Genomic DNA, 26,503 nt, shown 5'->3' on the forward strand with positions numbered 1-26,503 from the left:
GATTTACCAAGATTACTCTTTATCGACGGTTCTAACGCTTGAAAAATTAAGCTTGAGTACGATCAAACGAAGGAATTTGTTTCGACATCCTCTTTCGCTTTTCTTCTATCTTTTCCTTCTTTTATTTATCATCTAGTAGAGTTAATTCGACTTTGATCAAACTCGTCAAGATTCTTCATATAAAGATGATAATACTTATATAAAAATGAATGAACACGAACGCCATATTGTACCAAGAAACGGAAAGAAATTGCAAGAAGTAAAGAAATATCAGTATATCGGAAAAATGATTATCTAAAAAAGTATATTCTCGATGTTGTGTAATAAATATTTAATTTGTACGATTTGAAAAAAAGAGATAATCGAAAAGTTAATAATTATATAAGGTTAGTAAAGTAAAAGTAAGAAAAAATGGAAAAATTGATAATCATAAAACAGAACAACGATAATTGTAAAAAAAAAAAAAAAAAGATTAATCTATTAAATCGTTATACATAATACGTATATCTTTCCAGAATTTATAAGACCAACCCCAAGAGCAAAGCGAGGTGAACGAGATGACGTCACGGTAGCTTTCACAGGTATAGAAATAATTCAGACTTTATATAGTGCCACGTATCAGTCGTTTGTGAATTCTAAGGGAGTTTACTACATGTGTAGGAGCGCGCGCAAGAGCCAACGTTACTTGCGAGAAAGTGCGTCCTATATTATGAAAGACGCGATGCGTTGGACGCGCTTACACTCACCTCCCATCCGATATTCATAGGGAATAGGATAGAAATTTGTTGGAGGGGAGACAAATTTTATCGTTCAAATGTAGATGCGTTTGAACGTTTATATAACGGGTGTTTCTCAAGCTCGAAGAAATTTTATGTGAAAGATTATCGACATACTTTTTCTTTATTTTTTTTCTTATTATTTTTTCTTTTCTTTTTCTTTCTTTCTTCTTTTATTTTTTTTCTCTGTTTTTCTTCATAGTTTTTATATTTTTACATTTTTATGTATAGCGAAAAAATTCTCTCGTTAAATAAACAAACACAAAGATAAACAATTTCTCTGTCACATAACGAATGAACATATACGATATATTCTTTTAATCATGTGAAATGGAAAAAAGGAATTTTTTGTTTTGTTTTGTTATATTCACTTTCACTAATTACTCTCACATATGCGATATCGTTAACACCATAATTATAATTATCATTTTATATTATATCATTATTATTTTATTATCATTACTGATAAATATCATCGTGTGTAATTCGGGTTATTACTAAAGACTTTTCTTATTCTCTTCTTTTGCCCTGTGATAGATCTTTGATAGACATATCCCACTTATCGATCTTACGACACAAAAAATAAAATAAACTAACACGTACTAGAAACACCAGTCACATTTAATTATAAAACGAAATTCAAAGATAGATTTTTTTTATTATTTTCGGAAACGATATTTTCGTAAATTCGTAATTTTACGTTTTAAATAAATAAAAGAAAATCTCTTTATAGACAAGTTTACAGAATAAAAATTATATAGATATATAACATAATAATACAATTATTGTTAATCTTTCTATGATATTGGTAAAACTTTTTATCAATTTTAAAGATTTATTATATCAAATAAAATCTGAAAATATAATATTTTCTGATTAAATGTTAATATTTTCGAACATGTTTGAATCTGTCGTAGACCTCACAACAAGACAGAGAGAGAGAGAGAGAGAGAGAGAGAGAGAGAGAGAGAGAGAGAGAGAGAGAAAGAGGGAGAGAGAGAAAAAGAGAGAACTGATAGTTCCGCGCGATTTTTCCGCTATTCCATCTTTGGAGGAGAGAAAGCGAGAGAATAAAAGAAATATAGAAGCGAGATGATTCTTGCGTTTTCTCTTCCGTCACATCAAAAGAAGCATCGACGTAGTATGGTCCGTCTCACGTGACAGAGAGAGCGATGAAATGAAAAATTTTCTCTCTTTCTTTCTCTCATTCTCGTTTCCTTCCTTCCTTCTTATTTTTCCTTCGCTCTTGTGTAGTTGGTACGGTGCATCAATGGAGATCGATTTAAAGCGGAAAGAGAATGAGAAAGATAGAAGTAGATACCTAAGACGACGACGACGACGACGACGACGACGACGACGACGACGACGAGTCGAATGTCGAAAACGGATCAGATAGAAACCGGAGAGAAATCAGGGGATCTGCAGGGAAAATTCGAGGCGAACGAATCTAGGAAGAATCTACCGAAAGAGAATTTCAAATGGGGAACGCGTCCATCGGTATATCCTCCTCTTTTACTGCATCCTGAACCCTTCGAGGGCAACGTCATTTTCCTCGCTTTTTTCTTTGTTTTTTTTTCTTTTTTCTTTTTCTTTTTTTTTTTTTTTTTTTAAATTTCCTTCGGATCTCATCCTTTTTCTCTTTCTCTTCCTTTTCTACCAGCTTCCTTCTGTATCTTCTAGTTCTCGTACTGTCTTCATGGATTCTCGTGAGACTGAAAACTTGAAAAAGAATTATTTTCTTCATCCTTTATTCTTTTCTCCGATAATAGATATAACAAAAAACAAACTGATCATACAAGAAAATGTTTCTCGTTTAAGTCTAACTTTAAAATAATATAAAATAAATATTGTTATATATGTATATTTTTTTTTTTTTTTTTTAATAATTAACACATATATTGTTCGTACGTTATTCTTTAAACAAAAGATTAAACAAGAGATACTTATTTAATACATAATCTTAAAGAATGTATAATTTATACAATGTTCCTTTTGTTAATATTTTTCTATTAACACAATTTGGGAAGGTGCTATGTTTCATAAATATTTTTTAATTTTTATAATTATTAAAAAAAGAAAAAAAAAACAATTAAAATTATTTTTTAAACTTAATCTCTAAAGATCAATTTACTACTTTTTTTTTTTCTAAATATTAAAAAAAATCTCTCTGTATAATACTTGCACCTTTGATCTTTAATTATATATCTATATATTTTCATCTTGAATTTTCACGAAAACTGGTAGAAAAAAAGAGAGAGAAAATTTCGTCTCAAAAAAAGCGAAATACTACCGAAGCTCTCCTCGAGTACACGATAAGGGACTCCTAAAGTCGAGTTACGTTGGAATGGCACTCGACCAAGAAAAAATAGGTAAAAGATCGATAAAACGTACATCTACGTTTGATATGAAGAGAGGTCTCTTTTTTTTTTTTTTTTTTTTTTTTTTTTTTTGAACTTTTGAACTACGAACCATTGATCGCCGCGAATTAAAAGTGAGCAATACCTAGACGTTCGTACAACTAATTGGATGTACTTTAACTTTGTGGTATTGTATAAAGATTGATATCAATGATTACTCAATATTTATACGGTAGTCAAAGGGTAATTAAAAGGTAGAAATAAATTTTATTTAACCTATTAATAAGAAAGATTGGTGAATTCAAATTTATAAAATTTATTTTGATTAAAAATAAAATTGTATAAACGAAGACAGAAAGCTTTGTATATAATTAATAAATCATAAAAAAATGATTTATCAAGAAGTTTAATGCGTTCTTGATAAGAGTAACCGAAAAAAGATTTATCTATGTAAGATAATACGGGATTAGAAAATAGAATCACAGAGAATCGTATCTGCGAATTTTTATGCGATCAAACGCGAGAGATTCGATCCAAAAATCCTTGACCTTCTGGACAAGAAGAAAAGATCTTTGAGCAATTTTCGTTTCTTTGACCAATTTCGGCTGCTTGTAGAAAATCTTCAGGAAACGATGGATCCTCAGCGTGTTCTGGTCTATAGCGAAAAATAAAGTATAATTAAACATATAATAACGAACGTTGAAAAGTAAAATATTTAATTGTAAAATATAAAATTACGTTAATAAAAGATGTAGAAGTTCTCCTATAAGTCCTTCGTCTATCAAAGGATCCACAACAGCCTCGCAAATACTTTTTTTTAAACATTCTCGTCCGTTCAATCCATATCTGTAAAATTAATATCATTTCGTCAAAAAAAATATTGTTCTTGATTTAAACGAAGATATAATATACCTTTGAAAATTTTGTTCCAACGTATTAAAAAGAAGGTCCCTTCCATACCAATCAAGGTCTCTACGTCGTCGCGAAAATACGCGATTTTGCGAAAGATTGCTGAAGAACGTTGCGTTTTGCGGCAAAGCATATTGGAATTGAAAGTTTTGGCCATAAACCAAAATCCTTCCAGCGAGCTTGATCGGCACTGCAAATCCTACCACGAGCTACATTGCGAACACATCAATTTATGAAGAAGAAGAAGAAGAAGAAGAGGAAAGAAGTATATTGCGCGAAATTCTGATCTCCATTGAAATTTTTCTCTTCAAACGGTCTATTTTTCTTTGTACATAATGTTACAAAAATAAAAGAATTTTGTCTTTCTTTGTCTAATTTTTTCAATATTTCATGCATCAAGAAATCTATAACTTCATTGATACTCGTATAAGCTAGATTTCGTCTTTTATCATTGTTAAGAAATCGTATTTTATTTGCAAATAATTTGCAAAAATTACGTTATCCTAAAAAGTATATACATAATATTTTTGGAATTTTTCTTTTTCTTTTATAAAATATTACTATCATTTAATTTCATAAATTACTCTTCATATAGATATACATACATACATATATATATATATATATATATATATATGTGTGTGTATGTATACATACATTCACACTTTCTGTAAAAAATAAGATCTAACAATAGAAAAACAATTAGTAAATTGTTTAGATAATTATTTAGTGAATAATCTAGAATTCCAGAAATATAAATACAGTTTAAAAAAGTTCTTGTTTTCCAATATATATAAAATATTATTGCAGTATACAAAAATTAAATTAAATTGTTTTGATTTATATCTGTGATAATATATACATCGGAAGATATGAGTGTACTGAAACAAACTAAATAAATTTCAATAAAAAACTTAATAAATATTTTGTATTTAATGAAAACTTTTCTTCATATCCTAATAATATTTTAACAAATATTGTTTATATCATTGTACGATCATAATATTGTAAAGAAACAATAAAAGTATCATTTTTTTTTCCTTTTATATATAGAAATTTTCTAATGTCCGTATTATGAATTGCGTCTCTATTACTCCGAAATGTACGAATCGAGATTTTTAAATGTGTCTTTCATATTACTTCCGATTCATGAATTCTTTTGTTTGAACATAAGATTTTCTCGACGAAAGAAACGAAAAGAAAGTAAAGATTTTCATAAGATCTAAGTAACGTTCCGCGATAAAGATGAGAGTTGACCAATGGCAGCTAGGGATTGCGTCTATAAGAAACAAACCCGGAATTCATCTTAGAGAGTACATTCGCTCGTAAAACATTCGTATTCTCGAAGACTGATAAAATCTAGCCTACATATATGAGTACCAGTATAGACTTCTTAGAGTATGAAAGTGATAAATATATGAAGAGAATTAGATGAAGAAAGATGAAATTCTTTTGTTTGTAACATCACGTATAAAGAAATATATATCATTTTCACAAACCTTTTAGAATATGAAAGAGATAAAGATGAAGAAAATTATATTACATTGCATACAAAGAAAAATATATCATTTGCTTAAACCTTTTAAAATATGAAAGAAATAAAAATAAAGAAAATTAGATAGATAGAGAATATGAATGAATCAACTATATGGGATTTATCTTCTTTTTCTCTATCTATTTTTTTTTTCTTCTCTTCGTTGCAAACGAAACGTTCTAAATTCTGCGAAAAAGTCGCATAAAAGTGGTCAAACGATAAGAATGAGCGATTGAAGAGAGGAGGAAAGTGAAATTACGCTGTCTCATGTAGTTTTTTTTTCTTCCATTTTTGTGAGAAATTTCACCATTCTTGACATTGCACGGTGGTCTTCGTATTTCAACTTTTGGAATACCGCTTAGTCTCTCTCCCTTCTCTCACTATTCGTTCCCGTAATTCCCAAGATATTACGTTGTTCTTAAACTTTTTCCTTCTTTCACGTCTGTATCAACCAGCTCCCCCGTTCGGCTACTACCATCCTTCCCCATTTTGTTTTTGTTTTTCTTTTAAGTCTTTCTCCTTCTTTCCTATTATTTCTCCTCCTCTACCCCTTTCTACATTCTCCATTTTCTCTGTCCAAGTTACCTACTTTTTTTGTTACTTCCTCTCCTTTCAATTTCCTCTACACACTTCCTTTACGATTTTACATCTTCATATTATTTTCGATACCATGTATATTGGTTTTTAAACATAGATTGTGACCATAAGATAGTATCGATTGATTCTTATTCGATATTAAATATTGAATTGTAAAATCAATAAATAGTATCGAAATTTTCAATAAAAAAAGATACTTAATACATTGTTTTTTATATAAATATAAAATGTTAAATATTTCTACGATATTTATTAGCTAACCTAATAATTTTGACATTAAATAATTATACATTTTACATTAGAGATGACAATCAGTATAATTAAACTGTATGTATTATCAGCATTTATTCAAAGAATAAGAATCATACTTTTCTATGATGTTTATTCTGCATTGCCTTATGATGTACCAACTGATGTTATCTTTTCAGGATGAACAATGTACTCCGTTATGATCTATCCAGATACATATAACGTTGTAATTGTTATCGCAAGATATTTATCTATTCTAAAGAGAAAAAGGAAAAAGAAAACGAGAGAAGCAAATAACAAATATTTTACGGCTCGCTTACTGTATTGGTCTTTTATTTTTTTTTTTTTTTTTTTTTTTCATTTTTTTAGTTTTATAATTTCTTTCTCTCAATTATCTCAACACAATTTTCTTAACAATTATTTGTAGAAATAGGAAATTTGAACAGTCCAAGACAAAATTAAGAAAGTGTTAACGAGTGCAACGATATAAATTACAAAACTAACAATATGTTAAAGTATATGAATTTATATATTAACAATTGTTAAAAAATATCGAATGTCCAAAATGATTCACCTGTATCGTAAAATTGTATAAAATAGTATCGTGCAGTGTAAATAGTAAGGTATGTTGTATTGAGTTTCACGCGCGCATATAAAGTTAGACCGTATCGGATATATACCGGGTGAGTCATATAAAATAGAAAACATCTGAATTATTTTTGACAATAAAAAACAATCTCTCCAGAAGAATGTTTGATTTGAAGAGATTAATATATAAAATAAAATTTAAAACTTTCACCCGAAGATAATAGTTTTGAAAATATTTATAAAGGAAAATATAGATATTTTTTTAAATAGAATTTGATTTTCTTGTTTTTTCTTTGTCATAGAAAAATTCAATAGCAAATCAAGGAAAATTGTAAATATCCTTTTATCATTGTGATCATTTATGCATATATTTAATAATGAACCTACATATCTAGGTTAGTATATACGTGGTATTAATGATTTTACAGAGACTGTTTTCATCACTATTACGTAAAACACCCTATCGATTTTTCGAATCAGCACGAACTGTATTACAATAATACTTTTCGCCATTCTTAGCTTTCTCTTTCTATTTCCCCACTTTTCCACCCTTCCTGGAAGATATTCGCGCGAAAATCGCACAGCGTGCACCATTTTCGTTACGTTCGACTACCGACTTGTACCCGTGTGGAATTTAAATTTTCCTAGAGAGAAGGAAGTAGAAAGAGGAGGAGGTTACACGGAGGCGTGGTATTCTCGAAGGAATCGTAAGATAAATGGTAGGAAACTCGCTTTTACAGCAATGCTCGCACCTTCCGAAATTGACCATTGACCGTTCGGTCATTTGGTCATTTACTTTCTTGAAATTTCTTCAATTTGCAAATTTCCTAATAAAACTTTTTATTAAAATATATAATTTTTCAATAATTACCAGTTCAACGTTCGACCATTTGATCTTTTATTTTCTTGAAATTTCTTCAATTTACAAACTCTTTAATAAAACTCTTTTATTAAAATAATATATCATTTTTTCAATAGTTACTAATATATTTAATCTTGTATCAATAATATAGTGCTTAGACATTTTTATTTACTTTGTTCAAATATAAGTTTTTATATTTATTAACTGAATAAACTAACAAAAAAGAAAAAGAGAAAAATGTTTCAGAAACCAATTAAATCATGATTTTATAATAATATCAAATTAGTTATTCATTCGAAGTACAGGTCATTTTTGTTAGCAAAGAATTTTCTAATTCGTTTATTCAAATAATAATTTTGTTCTTTCATAATTCTTAATTTTTGATTTACAATAAAATAAATTATATTCTTTACTTCGTGTAATACTTTTATCTGAAAAAAAAAAAAAGAATTATTAGATATACGAATCTACGAAAACGACTTTCTAGGTGAAAAGAAAAATGTTCATAGAAATCTTTTAAATTTCGTAAGATAAAACGTTAGTAACATTCTTTTTATACATACGCTAACGTCATATAAACGAGTGTACGTACATACTACGAATCTACGTGTTCTCTTCTTCGCGTTTAGCCGCTTTTAGAGGATAAACTTTCAAATATTTGCAATACTCGGTAAGCGAGCACAGAACGCGTCGTGCAGCCGAATTACGATGCAAACAATCAATGTCAATTTCTTTCCTTTTTTTATTATACTTTGGCAAACTACACTCGCCGTCGTTCCATGCCATGCGCGCATTGACCCGAATACATCGTGTTTGCTCTCTTACCGTACTTCCGGAAGCAGCAATCAAGCAGCCCGAACTAATGTAAACGACCGACGCGCACAACTTCGACTTTTCCATCTTTTCTTTTCTTTTTTTCCTATCTCTCTCTTTCTCTCTCTCTCTCTCTGTTTCTCTGACGAAAATTCGACCTCGCCAAGACTGTTTCGTAAATTTTTCTTCCCTTCGTTTACCTTCTTGTTTTGAAAGGATTACATAGCGAAAGGAGGTTAATGAGATCGGTCGGAACGTTATGATTATTTATTTTAATAAATTTTAATTGTAACGAACTGAATTGAACATCTTTGTATGACTTTATTATATATACATATATATAAAAAGAATAAAATAAAATAAAAAACACGAAACCGAACTAAATAGAATATTTTCATCTTGGCACAGTCTTTTGCAATTACATTGATATTAACTTTGAATAATAATTTTTCATTTTAAAATGACATCTTGCAAGAATTTTTTTCTTTTTCTTTTGTTAAGTAACAGTTAAACGATAATAACAAATAGAATAAGATAGTATAATTCTTAAAAAGTATTAATTATCAATTATTAATTGTTATTTATTACTCGTTACTCATTTTCTAAAGAGGCATTATTCATTATTCATTGTTATCAACGCGAAAATTTATTACAATTTCACAATGCAAATAATTCTTAGAAACTATCATATTGTTCTAACTCTGACATCGATAATAAAGATACAATGATCCTACGACAACTCAATATACACATGTATTATATCTAAGAGCAATCTCTAAGAGAGATTGCTTTGTCTAGTACCCTTCCATCCGGCTCAATCCTCTTTTAAATAGTTTCTCTATTTTCTACAAATTCACTTAATTCGACGAGATACGAAATTGAAAATGAAAAGCGTAACATTGTTCTAAAACTTGTTAAGTTTCGCATGCGATCAAAGGATTCCAACAGAAAACGTTGATTCAAAGTTAAGTATAATAGTTTTGTAGATGTTACATGAAATTTGTACACGGATATATCTCCTCGTGAGAATTTAACATAAATTGTTCTGCATGTGAAGTTTACTCGGGTAAAACTAAACACCGATAGAAGTACTTACTGGTTTGTGTCTGAAATATTATTGCGCTTGATCAAGCTAGTTTAAACCTTGTTCAACGAGATCACTCCTCTTCTCTCTCTCTCTCTCTCTCTCTCTCTCTCTCTCTCTCTCTTTCTTTCTTTCTCTCCCTCTCGCTTTTTCTCTTTCTCTCTTTCTCTTTTTCTGTTTCACGAAAGAAACTCGTTCAAAGTAGCACTCGTCCTACTTTATATTTAGGTTTATTGTTAAGGTAACAGCCCGGAACGAACGGACGAATAACGTGTTATTTCAATCTATTCGTTTGGAATTAATATAGAAAGAAAATGTTGCGTTAGGTTGATACGAAAGTAAATTTGTCCCATTAAACCCATTTCCGTGTTATGCCAAATTAAGATCAAATCTGATCGAAAGTAATAATGAATTTAAAAAAAATATTACGTTTACGATAATAAATGAAAAAGAGAGATACAGAAGGAGAAAGAGAGAGAGAGAGAGAGAGAGAGAGAGAGAGAGAGAGAGAGAAGTAATAAAACGATATTGTTGCATCAAGATATGTAAATCATAAAATACATTTTCATTATCGCACACGTACACATACGCACATGCAAACACACATAAATCGTTATATATTTGATTATTTTTTATTTAAATAGCAATCGCTCGTGTAATCTATCTATCCATTTTAAGCGCTCTCCAGGTAACGTTTCATGCATCCTTCCTATTATTATCGAGCCACATTATTCGAGTCTCCTGGAATATTAGCAAAATGATTGATCGCGTGTTTACCCGATGAAACATTGAAGTAGCATTTGGAATCCATTTTAAACATCAACCTACTATTGCACGAACGAAACACAGTGGACGAAAGCATCGATCATATTTTATGTAACACGAAAACGGTCTATCAAGCGGAAATTTCATGACGGATCTTTCTCTCTCCTGTTATCTTTTCGTATCAACGAAAAGTGTACGCACTATCCCCCGATATATCATTCTCGCGCTTTCTTTTATCTTTGGTATGAAAAGAATAGAAAGAACGAAAAAAAAAAGAACAGAAAGAAGAGAAATAAATCGCGCTAATCCATAAACGAAACGGACGAAGTGCGTTTTTCAAACGAGCGCTCCTTGAAGAGCGAAAAGAGCCCTTTCATCATAACGAATAGAAATAGACGTGAAAAGAAAAGAGAGAGAGAGAGAGAGAGAGAGCGAGAGAGAGAAAGAGAGAGAGAGAATGAGAGAAAGAGAAGTATAATCTCGCGAGGGAGTTGAGAATCGACGTTACATTTTCACAGCCATTAATTTCCACGATGTTTCCCACTAACACGATAATAGAAAGCTTAATAAGAGGAATATTCATGATAGTAAGCTTAAAATTTTAGTGGTCTACGTTGAAAAGAATTTTCATGCAAACGATATTCGTCATTTTCATCGATCGATTGATCTACCGAATCGATGAGAATAATAAAAAGTCAAATCGATAGAATAAAGACGGATAAGCGATCATAGAAATGTTAAAAATTATGAAATTTCACTGATACGTATAGAATGTTATTTTAAGTAAAATGCTATTTTTTTGCTGCCGTTTTTTAGACGATGATATTTCTATTCGCTTTTTTTTTTTTTTTGATTCTATTGTTTTAAAACGATGACGTATATCTATATATGCAATAGTATTTTTAAGATAAATGCTTATAAATACTTTAAATCTGGTTCTATTTAATTTACAAAAATATTCCTTACTTCCTCAGGAAGTTCCATTATTTTTAAAATTTCTAAATTCGGTATTCTGTTAGATGAGTTTGTAAAAATCGATCATTGAAACGATTTTTGTTTTTACTTGAACTAAAAAAAAAAAAAGAATGAATAAAAAAGTCATAGATATTACCGGCTAGTAGGAAACGAAAGCAGAGTTTTACTTTAACGAAGAACTTAACAGAGTTTACTCGATTATACGACGTAATATCGAGTTATATTTATATGGAAAACTACGAGGAAAATTAAATTTCATATCCCGCTCTTCTCTCGACGTCTCGCGCTCTTTTCATAATTCGCCTTTGCTATGAGAAGAGGTTAAAAGACAAAACGAAAAGATAGATAGACAGAATAAGAGAGAGAAAGAGAGAAAGAGAAAGAGAAAGAATATTGGCGTTGTAATTCAATCTCTTTCTCTCCCTCTCTCTCTCTCTCTCTCTATTCCTTTTTCAGATTAATAGCAAAATAAATTTTGAACGTTTAATCGAATATTTAACCAATGAAAAAAAAAAAGAAAAAAAATATATAAAATTCTGTAATAATTATATTTATTATTTCTTGATTGAATAAAATAACCTACCTTTATCGTACCACCAAAAGGATAAAGAAGCGGAGGCGAATAAAAAGCGTTTCTTTTTTCTCTTAAGTCTCTATCGATTTGACTGGATGATATTCCAAGAAGACTGGCCAAAACGAAGAAGAAGAAGAGTAGACTAACGGTCATCTCGGATCACTAAACACAAAGTTTAAACATAAAATTAAAAAAAGAAAGGAAAGAGATAGAAGAAAAAATGATATCATTCGTTAGCCACGACCCATATACGTCGAGTCGCTTCGTAACGTTAAACGAAAATAATAATAATGATAACAATATTGGCTATATATGTATATAAATATCTTCTATATAATATATAGAATCTTCTATATAATATATGTACGTATATCCGTTCGCGTTCAATGATACGACAAATGTTTCATAAAATGCTTAAAGTTATTCCACGCGCGCGAAACTGTAACAAAAAGAAAGACAATAAAATGAAATTATTGTAAATCTCCAAGTAAGAGTAATATCGTTTCGATAAACATTAGATCGATATGATATGAACGAATAAATAAAAAAAGATAAAGATGAAATAAGACATATGTAGTTATGTATCTACGTATGTAATGCGAATTGAACAAAGTCCTAAGGAAAAATAAAACAGTAAACGAAAAATAACTTGTTGGCCTCGAGCTAAACATAGAAGAAGACTGCTGGACGAATAAACAAAGTTTGCAACTCTTCAAAAATTCTTGAAACTGTGGGAAAGAAAGAGTAATGAGAAGGAACGATAAGAGAGAAGGAGAGAAAAATAGTGAGAGAGGAGTGAGAGAGAAGAGAGAGAGAGAGAGAGAGAGAGAAAATAAAAAAAAAGGCATCGGAGATATTCCGATCGAGGAGTTTTCGAGTGAAAAGACTTGCAACACTCGTCGAAAGTTTTCTTTCTCGAACGAAACGGTGAAAGTTTAAGAGACGTGGTGGTTAGAGACGGAGGAGAGGGGCTTGGGGATGGGCGATGGAGGGAGACGTTTTATGAAAATCACGCGGAAAGCGATGGTTTTCTTATTTTCAACCGGAAAAGCCGAGCGAACGAATTCGCGTATAGATATATCTCGAACTCTCGAGCACAGGTTTTTAAATATAGGTGCATACCTTTATCAAGGGTGCAATTTATAGCAACTTTTATAGTAATTTACCTCTTATGACTCACATAAGTATCGCGTTACCTTCCATGCTTTTCGACTTGCATATAATAATCTCTCGCAAAAGAAAAGGGAGTTCGAACGAGTTAAAGACTGCCAATAAATAACTTCGATTATTTTTTCATAGTTGAGAAACACTTCCCTCTCTTTTTCCTTTTACTTTTTCATAAGTAGTTTCAAAATTTTTTGCTCGTAAGGATTCGTTAAATTCTTACATATCTCTTTTTAACGTTCAACTCGTATATCTTTATACAGTTGCTCTCAAGATATAAGCGTAATTTAATGTCAAATTATATGGTTTTTTTTTTTTTTTTTTTTTTTTTCTTTATTTGATACATATATTTTATTTAATATTATTTGTAATTTTAAAGCCTTCAAATCTTTCTATTTATTTTAGAAAAGTTTCTGATCTTATCATTACTTATATTTTTAATTCAAAATGAACTTTTATAATTTCATATACATATTTTATATATTTCTTAAGATATCTTCTGAGAATTCCGATAAAAAGACTATATAACTTTCTCTTCTTCTTTCTCTTTACAGGCGTTAAGAACTATCAGCCAATTTGTAATTACGAAGTAATTTAATTTTGACAATTCCCATAACTCAGTATAGTAATTTCACTAGTAGCAGTACATTTCAACGTAGAAGCTGATAAACGAAGATCGGTCGAACGTCGGCAGTACCAAAGTATCTTTTCTTAGGTACGCGAGACAGACTTCGTTTTCCATTAGGCGCAAGCATAGAAGCTATGGCAAGAGTAGAATCGCTCGGTCAGCGACTCGACACCTGCGATAAATTGTGGTCTGTACGTTCTGCAGAGTTTCAAGACCCGCTCGAATGCCCCTGTAACGTCTGTTACCAAAACGTAACCACTAAAGTGATCTTAAGATTCAACTTGGCTATTACGAAAAAATATCAATATTAATGGCCCAAGAAAATCGATATCTAGAACGATCAGAACATTCTGTAGGTATCTCTCGCTTGTAATATCTAACCCAATAAATATTAAACATGAATTTCAAAACATTTCAAAATGATTCATTCGAATTGATCGCGATAGAAATTTTGCAATAACAATAACGACGTATTGGAAAAAATTAGAATTAGTCTATTACCCTTTTCTTTTCTTTTCCTTTTTTTTTTTTTTTCTTTTTTTTATCTATTCTATAGAGATTGACATTAATTCAAGACAATCAATGTAATTTCAAACTAATTCGAACTAATACGAAACGAGAGAAACGAAGCTGCGTAAAAACGCACTTAAATCGAATTTACCTTTTAATCGGGAGTAAGATTAGCGGCGGAACGAGAACGGTCTTTGAATAATTACGTTCCGTACAAAAGCTAAGGAATAATTTCTTGAATGTTCGCGAACGAATCAGGGATAGTTATTGTTCTTATTCCTTTCAACCTCACTTCGAGTGTTCTTCCTCATCTTCTCTCCTTTCCCCCCTCGTAATCACCGTTTCGTCCGTCTCGTCTAATTGTCATTAACTTTTCCGGATGAGTATACTCTCAACGAGGCGTCTCCTACTCCCTGCAGAGTTCGTGAGACAGAAAGAAAGAAAGAGAGAGAGAGAGAGAGAAAAAGAGAGAGTGAGAGAGAGAGAGAATGTGTGTATAAGCAAGTTCGAAACAAGAGGTTTTCCACGTTCGAGTTTCAAGAGAAAGATAGATAGATAGAAAGAGAAGGAGAAGAGGAACAAAGCATGGGCGGCGACAACTTTCAAATTTTCGATACACGTTCTTTGAAAAGCCTACAACGAGAAGGTAGGGGAAAGAGGAAAAGTAGAAGATGGAGGATCGTTCGTTAGTCTCGAGATAGTTCGATGGTCCCTTTTCATTCTCGAGAAGCGAAAGTTTACACGTAGCTTTTATTATTCAATAGAAAATTCGATATTATAACTATATCAAAAAAAAAAAAGAAAAAAGAGAGAGAGAGAGAGAGTATTGTTTAATTTCCCAGTTGAAGGAAAATCAACTGCATAGATAATAGCTTTATACGTTTAACTAATCTCTAAAATTGATCACTTAAACTTTATCCTTTTTATATGAACCGTAATAAATATAATAATATAAGTTTGATGATAGCGAATAAAAAAAAAATTTCAATATATAATACATTTTACTCTTCTTCTTCTGCTTGAATAATCAATATAAAAAAAGAAGAAAAAAAAAAAAAAGATAAAAATAAAAATTCTAACGTTGAGTTAAACTAATGTCAAGTTATACATTACTATTATTGACCACTCTTATATCAAAACCAACCCATGCGATCGTGCGTGACCGTTCAGACTTCATCATCAATATGAAAGAAGACAGAAAGAAAGAGAAAGAAAGAAAGAGAGAGAAAGAGAGGGGGAAAGAGAGAGAGAGAGAAAGAGAGAGAGAGAATCTTCTGAGATACTTTCAGTTTAGTTTCCTTTATCACAACTGAATGAATTTCGAGGTATCTAACTTCCAATGTTGGAAAAAAGAAAGAATTGAGAAAGAAATAAAGAGAGAGACAGACAGATAAACAGACTGACAGACAGAAAGACAGAGAGACAGTGAGAAAGGGAAAGGGAAAGAGAAAGAGAAAGAGAAAAAATAGATAAAGAAAATCATTGTATTTACGAATCGAGATAAACTAGTGAGAGAAGAGGATGCTGAAGAAAAATGGAGAAGGAAAAAAGAGGAAGAGAATGAAATGAAAGGGAGAGAAGAAAAAGAAAAAGGTGAAAAGAAAGAAGAAAATGGCACATCGTATATCGCTTTCCTTAGGTATCTTAAGGCGAGTCCCGACAGGGAAATTTACTTAGGACTTTTCCCATTTCTCGCCTTCGCCTTTCATGCTAGAACACCTTGTTGTTCCTCCTTTCCTCCTCCCCCCCCTTCCCTTCTACCCCCCCCCCATGCTGCCTCCTCTTCTTCTCTGTATCTCTTTCTTTCTCTTTTACGATAAAAACGCAAAAAAAGATCGAGGAATATCGTCCAGTTATACGAGATCATTTTTCTTTCTTTCTTTCTCCGTTATAAAAAAGGAATTAATTGAAAATAAGGGCGGAAAGAAAAATAAAGGGAAAAGGTGATCGGTTGGGTAAGGAAACAGTCGAACCTCACGAGATTTCTTACTCATGACGATAAAAGCCTCCTGGCACGAAAGGTTGCCCTGGTTGCGGCGAAATATCACAATTGCGATCATTAAGTTCTCGATTCGGTCCATCCCAAGTTTACTTCGCGATAAAACGATCATTCCGCACTAGGAAAACGTGGCAGTCAATAAAGCATAATCCACGGAATATATATATATATATATATATATAGAGAGAGAGAGAGAGAGAGAGAGAGAGAGAAACTTACTTTCTGGCAGTATTCGCGTTAGGCTTCACAAGACTATTGGCAATAAACCGTATTGGTTTGTCCATACACCTAGTCCATACATTTTCTTTTCGTATTGATTTCATAAAATAAATTCTATTATTATATTATTTTTTTCAAAAATATCGTCTAATTATTCATTAGAATAGATTTTGAAAAACATATGTTTTTTTTCATGATACGAAATGACATATTATAAAAATTTTGACAATCGTATTTCAAGCTCGTTATTCCTGCTTTCATATAGGAATTCTATAATTCTTATTCATTTTTCTATCACATTCATTTGCATTTTTTTCTTTTCTTTATTAATATTCTATTTTTCTATTTACAATAAGTCAATTCAAACAATATTTCATATTATAAAGAGAAAATATATAATTTTGTTTATAAAATTAGAAAAGAAAAAGCAAATTATTTTGATTGTAGATTCGTTTTATAGAATCACGTGGACAGCACAATTTCCAATTTATCTACCTGAATAGTAGGGGTTTGTTGATGTAGCTATTTCCGTCCGGTACGTACATGTACTGTGTTTTGAAGAGTGGACTAATCAAGATTTGAGATCGATGTCGAACAGATGGTTAAAAGGAAGGCACGTGTTGTTTCGTGACCTTCCGCCAACCCTTTTCCTTGTTTCCCTAAGGAAATAAGATTTCGGTGAATGATTTCAGAGGTGATTCGATGCAATTGGGATACGTTAGCGTGCAGTCAACGCCAGACTTCCCCAATCGTTCAGCCTCCCTGTACGACTCCTCAACGCTCCGATGAGTGGAATTAACCGAGATTGCCAAGTCCTCAGTCGGTCTGCCGACAAAAATCGAAATTCGATCGTTCGTAATTCCGTCCACATGGTCTCTTCTCTTAATTAATGTCGTCTCTGACTTCTGATTGCAACGAATGAATTTGATGATAATTCGTCGTAAGAGAAAAATAGATAAATCGAAGAGAAAAATTAATTAAAAAAAAAAAAAAAAGAAAGAAAAAAAACAAGAAAAAAAAAGAATGAGACGAGAGATAAAAACGTGAGTATCAAAGTGGCCAACGTCTATTAAGAAAATAAATTAATTGAGACATCGACGATGTCGTTAGAATGTGTACGATATAAAAACTGAAATGAGCTCCTTCCAGTGATATTTCAAAAAAGAACCGTTAAGGACGAGAGAACTGAAACGACTCTGAAACGTGATGAGAATGAAATCGTGACGAAGAAACAAATGTTGTCTCGATATCGCACGAAACAGAAGGAAAAAGGAAAGGGATAAAAATTGTAGGATGAAAAAGAAAAGAAGAAGAAGAAGAAGAAGAAGAAATAGAAAAGAAAGATAGAAGGATCGTCTTTGTTACTTGAGAAGGAAGAAGGGATAGGAGAATCGTGCGTTTCTCGCGACAAATTAATTAAGACTTCGGCTTTTCTTAGTTAGAGACAAGCGAGAAAAAGTCATAAGCGACTCCACAAATAAAGTCGAACTTTAACGGATTGTTCTTTTCTTAAATTTTTCAATCCTCTACCGTCCTTTCTCAATCGACAAATAATAGAAAGAGTAAGTAATTATAAAGAAATGAGATTAACTTAAAGAAGAATTCCTAATTGGGTACCATTCGTCTAAATCATATTTGATTAATATTTTTTTCTTTTTTTGCTAAATATAAATGATTTTTAATAATAAATATAGAAAAAGGAAAATACTATTAAGTAAATAATATGTAAATTATAAGTTCACATGGGATTCTTAATGGAACACTAAAAAGAGTTAATATCTTTTTTTAGTTAAATTTAATAATGAAAAATTAAAATCCTTTTTATTCTTCCAATTAAGTAAGATTTGGACCATTAATATTAATATAAAGAATATCGTATATAATAACTATTGTATATTAAATATTTTTATCTTTATGTAGTTTTTAAAATTAATTAATTAATATATATGAATATTATATTGATAAAAAATCTACACGAATTTACTCATACCTATTTTTTCATCGAAAAGGTCGTATAGCTGCTATATAAAAGAAATATCAAAAATTGTAAAAAAGAAAAAAGAAAAAAGAAAAAAAATGCATTTATTTAGCCCTCTTAAATCAAAGACCATGGGAATCGGGGATATCCAAATCTAATAATAAAAAAGAAAAAACTTACGTTAAAATTAAATGTATCGCTTCTTCAACGATATCCTGTTCTCTCCTGAGAAACGGAACTTCCGCAAGTTCGCAAATACTCCTTAAAAGGCATTCTCTTCCATTTCCCCAGCCATATCTGCGAACATCCATATTGAAAACATTTATTGACTTTTGTTCGTAGTCGGAGTCAGAAATGTAAATAATTACACTTTTATATTTCTTTCCCCACGAGGTTAAAGAATTATAAATAAATGGTGAAATATATATATATATATATATATATATATATATAAGTTCTACGATGGAACTTCGTTGACGCGGATTAAACGAGCTCGACGAATTATTCCAACGAAGAGGCACTCTCTCGGTAAGCTTTATCCAAGGTAATATTTTACCTCTGCCACGACATCGTCGTTGGCCAAGCTTGATTCTCCTTCGTTAACAAACTGTAAGCTGGTAAACGTAACCTTACCCGCGTCTTCTAGAACATATTTTTTCCGAATACATCCATTTTTTTTTTATCTCAATAAAAATTATTTATAGTCGTCGAGTAACAAATAACCATCGAGTAATAAATAGTAAGTATAAATAAATGCAAAATTAGACTTCTTGATATAGGAGATTACTTAGTTACAATTTGTATAAGATAATTGCTTAGTTGTAATATATACATATTACGATACTGTTATACGCACATAAATGAATGTTCAACAATATTTACGATAGCTCTAATTTTATAGAAATATAAATGTTTAGAATAAAATCGCATAATACACGTAAATACATCACAAAAATTATTTCAATCATACCTGATTTTTTTAACATATTGAACAAAGCGATTAAAATGTTTATAACAAGCGCAAAAAAAACAAGTACACTTTATAAATTTTTAATCTATACGTCTCCGTATTCATTTACATTATATATATATATTTAATATTAAATATCATTAAGTAATAAGAAAAAGAAATTAATCAAGTACGATTTAGGTAAACTATACGCTTCTGACAATTCTTCTCTGCTATCATCTAAATATATATAAAAGGTGAAGCAATAATTTTAATCACCTTAAATATCTCCGTTCTTTTTAAAGATATGGAAAAAATTTGTTTACAAAAATCGTACAGTACGGCAATATGGCAGCAATAATTAATTATTTATTAATTTATATAATTTTATAAACTAATCGCAATTTAAATTTTTTTAACAAAATAAAATGAATAGTTCATAAGCATTTGTTTTTAAAAATTGTTTATAACAAATTGTTAATTAATTATTAACAATATAGTAAAAAATTGAGAAAAGTTTGCCTTTCAGAATGATGCTTGATTCAAATCTCTATAACTTTTAATTTTTGAGAAATTCTCATGTAAATGGAAGAGATGTTTACATTAACTCACTGATCTATATAATTTAATTCAAATTAAATCAGTGACACACTAACATATATGAATTTCGAGAATGTACGCAACCGTGCTGCTACTACTACTACTATTATTACTACGAACAGCTGTACTATACGAATTATGAATGAAAATCTTTCAAAGGCGATATATTTAAAATAAAATATCGTACAAATTTAAAACAAACATTGTTTTTAAGTATATTTTATTCTTTATTTATTTAACTATTTCAATAATATCAGTATAATAAAATCGATTTTGTTAATAATATTTCAAATTGAATTTCTTCTTTTCTTTCGTAATAAAAAGATAACTATAATAAAATCGCTTAAATTTGTATTCTATTTATGTAAATTTAATTTTGTTTATTTAAACTAAGAAATAAAATATCTATTAATAATAAATAATAATAACCTTGTAATAATGATGTAAAATAAGTTACTACTATTTACTTATTATTACTCTTATTACATGTTATTTATTTTAAAGTATCTTTAAAATATCTTATTACATTTTATTTAATTTAAAATATCTTTTAAACTAATAATTTATCGGCATACATGTATTAATAATTTTTTTATAGAAAATTTCAAACTAGCATCGGCTAACTGGATGCAAAAATATATGATTTTGTTTAAAAAAAAGAAACTCACTTGACTTTCACACATCTTTTACATGTCCATCTATAAAAGAATTATTATTATCACATTTTGACTATTGTATTATTCCCGTACGAGTTTTGTAAACAAAATGTAATGTCTCCATGTCTTTAAAAAGAATGAAAAAATTTAAATTAATCTAAGTTATTGCAATATTCTGTATATACAGTACATTTCTATTTTCTATTTATACGACAAAAATAAATGATATAGTAGGCTTTTTGATAATTATCATTAGATAGATATTTTCCAAGAATTCCTCGTAAAAGAAATAAAAAGGGGAAAATAAAGAAACTTTTGTTTCTTTCAATGAAAAGTTCTCTTTTAACTTGTACTATTGCAATGTGATCATCGGTAAGCGAGAGAAACGTGTGAGCAATCCTCTTGAAGAGGCATATCGAACGTCGAATGCTTTTCTCAACAATGCTTAGCAGCTTCGATAAACCGTTTTGCCACGAAGTACCATCGCGAGTAACCTCATTCGCCTTAACGGTAGTGGTTGTACCGAACATTTCTGACACTTTCTTAACTCTCAAAGCTCTCTTGGAAGAGAAACGTCGTCGTCTCGACGGCCGTTGTTACCTGTGTATCTACGGCGCCATACTTGAATCTCCTCTTCGAGGCAACGTAATTGCCTTATGTCCCAATTAATTTACCTTCGAATTCTCGCCCTTACCTTGCTTCTCTGACTCCTTTGATCCTTCCGAGAGCCGATACTAGTTTCGTCAGTAACATCGAAAGCAAGTGAGCTTCATGTCTGCTTTCCATGCTTCTCAACTAAACTTGAGCTTAAAATGTGTTTTAGAAACGACACGTGTCGATTTTACTACTCTACTCATCCTTCTCATTTTACGAAAACTACAAGATAAACGTGCAATATTATATTCTATACTAACAACAGTTTATCCAATCTTATATTATTCATGAAATTTGACAATGAAATGAAAATTGACAACAATTTTCTTATATCGATCGATTTGAGAGATCGTAATTAACTTATTAATTTACAATGACGAGATAACTTGTCCTTTAATAATACATTTCTACTTTCATTTCTACATGGGCACAGTATCAATCAAAAATGGAATCTCAACAAGCGTAGGATACTACGATCGATGGCAAAGTTGAGTTAATTATAAATTTATTCGTTCACTTTAGCTATGTTTACTGATTCATCGGACAATTTCAAGCGGTAATTAGCGCAGCGTTTGTTCTTCCGCTTCGAAATTCAAATCACCCTCTTTCTCTCTCTCTCTCTCTCTCTCTCTCTCCCTCTCCCTTTCTCTCTCTTTCTCTCTCTATCTATCTATATATCTGATTTGCATTCTATTAATACTACGCGTCTATCTTTAATTCTATATCAGTGATACAAAAGAAAAAGTTAAAAAGCAAACGAATCGAGTAAAAATTCCTCATTTGTTTTCTGAAAATAGAGCAACAAAATATATCGATATTGAACTTACTCCTCCAATAAATTTTCAATCGTCGAATAGGTATCTCGAAGATCTCTAACGTGCCTTGCAATGACGATCGTAGATTCAAAATCCGATACGTTCGATGGTAAATAGTAGTTGTATTGAAATCCGGATGAAAAAACTACGCTTCCTCTTTTGTTCGATCTTACTGGCACCGATGCACCCAATGTTATCTACAAAAAAAAAAAAAAAAAGTAAAAAACAAACAATAAATAATCCAATAAAAAAAAAGTATAGTCTTACATTTAAAATTATGCCAGCAGTTACGAAAGCGACCTGTACGTATAAATGATCTGACTGACAATAATATTTTTTTATTTATTTTTTTCTCGAAACGAAAAATACAAGTTCAACCTTGATAACTTTTGTAATCATATATATCGTAAAACTATTAACAATTATTATTTATAAATACCATATTAGGACATATTCATGCATTCAAGGAATAAAAATCAAACTTCAAAACTAACTTCTGTCTTCTTCTTTATTCTTTCTTCACAAACTCGATGAAAACTTGAGAATTGAAACGTCAATTTTTCACTGAACAATCTTTAACTTTTGAAATTGAATTTAAGACTTTCTAAAAGAACCAAGACAATTCGCAATAGCTGTCTCGCGAATCTGCGAGCGCCTATGAAAAGATCTTTTTCTCGGTCTCCTTCTTCTTCTCGTTTTCGTAATTCGAAAATGAAAAAAAGCTTTATTTCGGTTTGCAAAGAAATAAATCGTGCTTACAACGTTCAAACGTCAATTACATTCATTTTCGAATCCTTCTTCCTTCTTCTTTCCTTTCCTCAATTTTACACATTTTTCTCTTTCATTCAATTACAAAAACGTAAATTAATAATCTTCCTTTCAAGAAATGAAAAGAAGAAAAAGTGCAAATTCGTTCGAGAATCTTCAATTTTTGCTTAAAAAGAAGTAACAAAAAAAAAGCTGAAAGAGAGAAAGAGAGATAAAGATAAAAATAGAGATAGAGAGAGAAATGGTAAGTTCAACTTACGAAACTAAAATCGTTCTTTGTAAATTCCCACAGCTTCTCTCTCTCTCTCTCTCTCTCTCTCTCTTTCTCTCTTTTATCCTCCAGTGACTCAGAAATCGAGTAATCGTGTGAACGCGATTTAATGTGCTTCATATCCACCGACTACAAGAGAATGCGCTTTGCTCTCTATCTCTCACTCTCTCACTCTCTCTCTCTCTCTCTCTCTCTCTCTCTCTTTCTCTCTGTCTACCTCTTTCTCTTTTTCTCACGTTTTTCACATTCTTCGTCTCTCTTCTTCTCTTTTTGCGTGATCGCGAGCAAACTTTGTTGATAATAACCACGGAGGCAAAGGACAAGCAAACGAAGCTCTGCTCGCTCAGCCATTCGAGATTATTGAAATAAAGGATGACGCATCTTGAAAAAGGGACACATCTTTCAACGGATATCCAAACACGTGTTTGCGCGCGCGCGCGCGCGCCAGAATGAGAATGAAAGAGAAAGAGTTTCCTATGTAATCATAAATAAAACCTACATTTCCTAATGACGTTGTTACGTGGTAAGTCACATTGTTACGTGGACGGTGTAAACTTGTCATATAAGTTGATTGATCGTTGAAAAGAAATCAAAGGAAGTATATATGTAGATATAAGTATGCTTTAACAAGTACGCGTCGTTCTCAATTCAAAATTATAAAAAATCATCTCGTTAAGCCGCCACGGTTGCTTTCTTCTGTAGTTACGATAAAACGAAGGGTGGTTGACCCTTCGACATCGTTGTGTCTCTCTCTCTCTCTCTCTCTCTCTCTATCTCTCTACCTCTATCTCTCTCACCTTTAACAACGTAGAACAAACGATCCGAAGCCCGTGTAAAGAGGTCGGTGTAATCATTCGTGCAACTCCCCTGCTAGAGTAAAGTCTTTACTAATTAAAAACTCTACGAGGAGGCATTTGTAAAGAAAGGGTAAAAAAGGGGGAAAAAAAAAGAAAAAAGAAAGAGAAACGAAATAAAAAAGATAGAAAAGGAAGGAAATCATTTCCTTAAAAACGCTCCGTTTTATTCAGTCGATATCGTTCTTAATTATGGTGACAGTAGGGGGTAACGGGGGAAAAGAAGGGGGTTAGTGTAGGAGAAGAAAGTAAAAAAGGAAAATGAGAAAGATGAAGGGGAGAGTTGGAGGAAAGATATCTCAGTGATTCGCAGCTCCGAATCTCAGTTCATACTTTCGAAGTTCGCTCGTTCGAGAAAGTTCTTGAAACGTTGTCGTTATTACGGAGAGGTAGTATTTTTTTTCTCTCTCTCTCTCTCTCTCTCTTTCTTTCTATTCTTTTTATTGACTAGAATAGTTCCCATTCTCTCTCTCTCTCTCTCTCTCTCTCTCTCTCTCTCTCTCTCTCTCTCTCTCTCTCTTTCTGTCTACTCGCTTATCTCTCGTCAATTACGTTTCACTCGACAAAACGGCGATGTCTTCTCAAGTTCGTCTCATTTCGTCTCGTTTGCTCTCCGAACGAATGGTAAGAAAAAAGCTGTTACGGATTCAAGAAAACGGGAAAGCGTGGTCTATTTAATTAGGGAAAACTTTTCAATGCGCGGCTCATTATTCTTGCAAGCGTCCCTCGCGATCCTCGCATTCGCACCAACGACGTGACGGCAAAGAAGAACTTTTGTAGCACGATTTATCTTTCGACCGGCGGCCGACTGAATTATTACCCTTGAGCTACCACCCCCAATTCCTCATGGCCTATCCTCTCTCTTTCTTCCTCTCTCTCTCTCTCTCTCTCTCTCTCTCTCTCTCTTTCTTTTTCTCTCTCACTCTCTCTCTCTTAGCATGTATTTTAAAGTCGTGTATCGTTCACCATTCACACAGGAACGTGGAAATTGCCCGCATTTTATCTCTCTTGGCAATTGAGCTAACTTGCTAAATATTTAGGTTCCACAGTTCCTTTCAATTTATCAATTATTATTTTCTTTAATTTTTATAGAACGTTGAATATTGATAACTATTAAATTCAATTATTGTATTTTAATAATAATTTTAATAATAATTGTATTTTATAAAACGTGAAAATGATCAGATTTGTCTTAATTCTCAAATGAGTAACGTGACTGTCTAATATAGTATATATTATAATATATATTATAATAGTATATATTATATACTATAATATGTATTATAGTATATTATAATAAATATATTATATTATATAATATATAACTATATTAATACAAAGAAAGAGAAAATGTTTATTAGATCAATAAGAAGAAATGTCTATAATAAATTTAATTATTAATCATTCATTATTAATCACATCACAATGAATCATTTCCTTTATCGATAAATTGATTCCCCAAACATTTTAATTTGAAATATTGTATTATGTTAATTAAATAAAAGAAATTAGATAACACTTACCTGAAATACGGAACCAGAGGGATAGAGAAGAATAGCTTCGGTCGATGAAAAAAAGGAAAGAAAGAACAATCCAACGAGTAGAAGAATCGTAGTTGATAGAAATAATGTATTTTGCATCGAGGAAACTATGAGGACCGCTGGTGGCAGCACTAAAACTGTTTTCCACAATGCGTTATAATCTCGACGACTAGTCGTTCGGCCGTAAAATATCGGAAGCAATCCTGGCTTCTTTCCTTTTTCCTCCTCTCGTCGAGTAATTGGAACTGAGCCGACATATTGGTCCACTGGTCAACGAACCGTGTACAGTCAACCGGTCGAGTTTCAACGATTTCGCGAGTACACGATAATCACTGCGGATATTTCTCGAGGAGTCACAACTACGTACCAAATGCTATTTGCATTCCGTAAAACGCTTGTAAACTCGAACGAAGAGAAGGAATCCCGTTCGACCATCCGCTATTTTCCTTCTCTCTGAGAAAACAAAAGTCAAAAGTAAACCAAAGGACCAAGCCAAATGTCGGAATATACGCATGCTTCTACGTACTCGCTAAATATCAACGCAAACCAATATAAACTTCTTTATTTACTCTTCCGATTAACTCTCGTTTCGATCCAAATCAGTCTGAATGAACAATCGAATTGGAATGTCATTATTTTCTATAGTCCATTGACTCGCAATGTGTAAAAAATAATAAAGATCTCATACGAATAACAACGATTCGTAAAATTACTTAATGTTTTTTGTTTACATCGAAATATACCACGTGTGAATCCAAAAGACGACACGACGAATCTAACAATAAGAAAAGTATTTCGACGGGACGACAAAAGA

At 31.3% G+C, this 26,503-nt stretch overlaps 1 protein-coding gene across 5 annotated transcripts; it reads right to left on the bottom strand.

Moving 5' to 3' along the window:
• Positions 1-3,549: 3,549 nt before the first annotated feature.
• On the bottom strand, positions 3,550-26,133 carry LOC124953606. Of its 5 annotated transcripts, none has more exons than XM_047505204.1 (6): positions 25,672-25,711; positions 18,762-18,878; positions 12,093-12,245; positions 4,046-4,251; positions 3,872-3,979; positions 3,550-3,788 (listed from the first exon to the last, which is right to left on the bottom strand). In XM_047505204.1, the coding sequence occupies exons 3-6, from the start codon at positions 12,234-12,236 to the stop codon at positions 3,647-3,649; spliced, it is 600 nt and encodes a 199-aa protein (XP_047361160.1). In that variant the 5' UTR covers positions 12,237-12,245; positions 18,762-18,878; positions 25,672-25,711; the 3' UTR covers positions 3,550-3,646. The 5 variants fall into 5 exon arrangements, 4 of the variants coding, with proteins under 4 accessions (XP_047361160.1, XP_047361158.1, XP_047361159.1 ...); XM_047505202.1 differs by lacking the exon at positions 25,672-25,711 and adding an exon at positions 21,387-21,497; XR_007102268.1 differs by lacking the exons at positions 3,550-3,788; positions 3,872-3,979; positions 4,046-4,251 and adding exons at positions 7,998-8,303; positions 17,147-17,428; positions 22,268-22,452 and having other exon boundaries at positions 25,672-26,133.
• Between the last annotated feature and the right edge of the window lie 370 nt (positions 26,134-26,503).

Source organism: Vespa velutina, chromosome 13 (assembly GCF_912470025.1).
Source record: "Vespa velutina chromosome 13, iVesVel2.1, whole genome shotgun sequence".
In the NCBI taxonomy this organism is placed as follows: domain Eukaryota; kingdom Metazoa; phylum Arthropoda; class Insecta; order Hymenoptera; family Vespidae; genus Vespa; species Vespa velutina.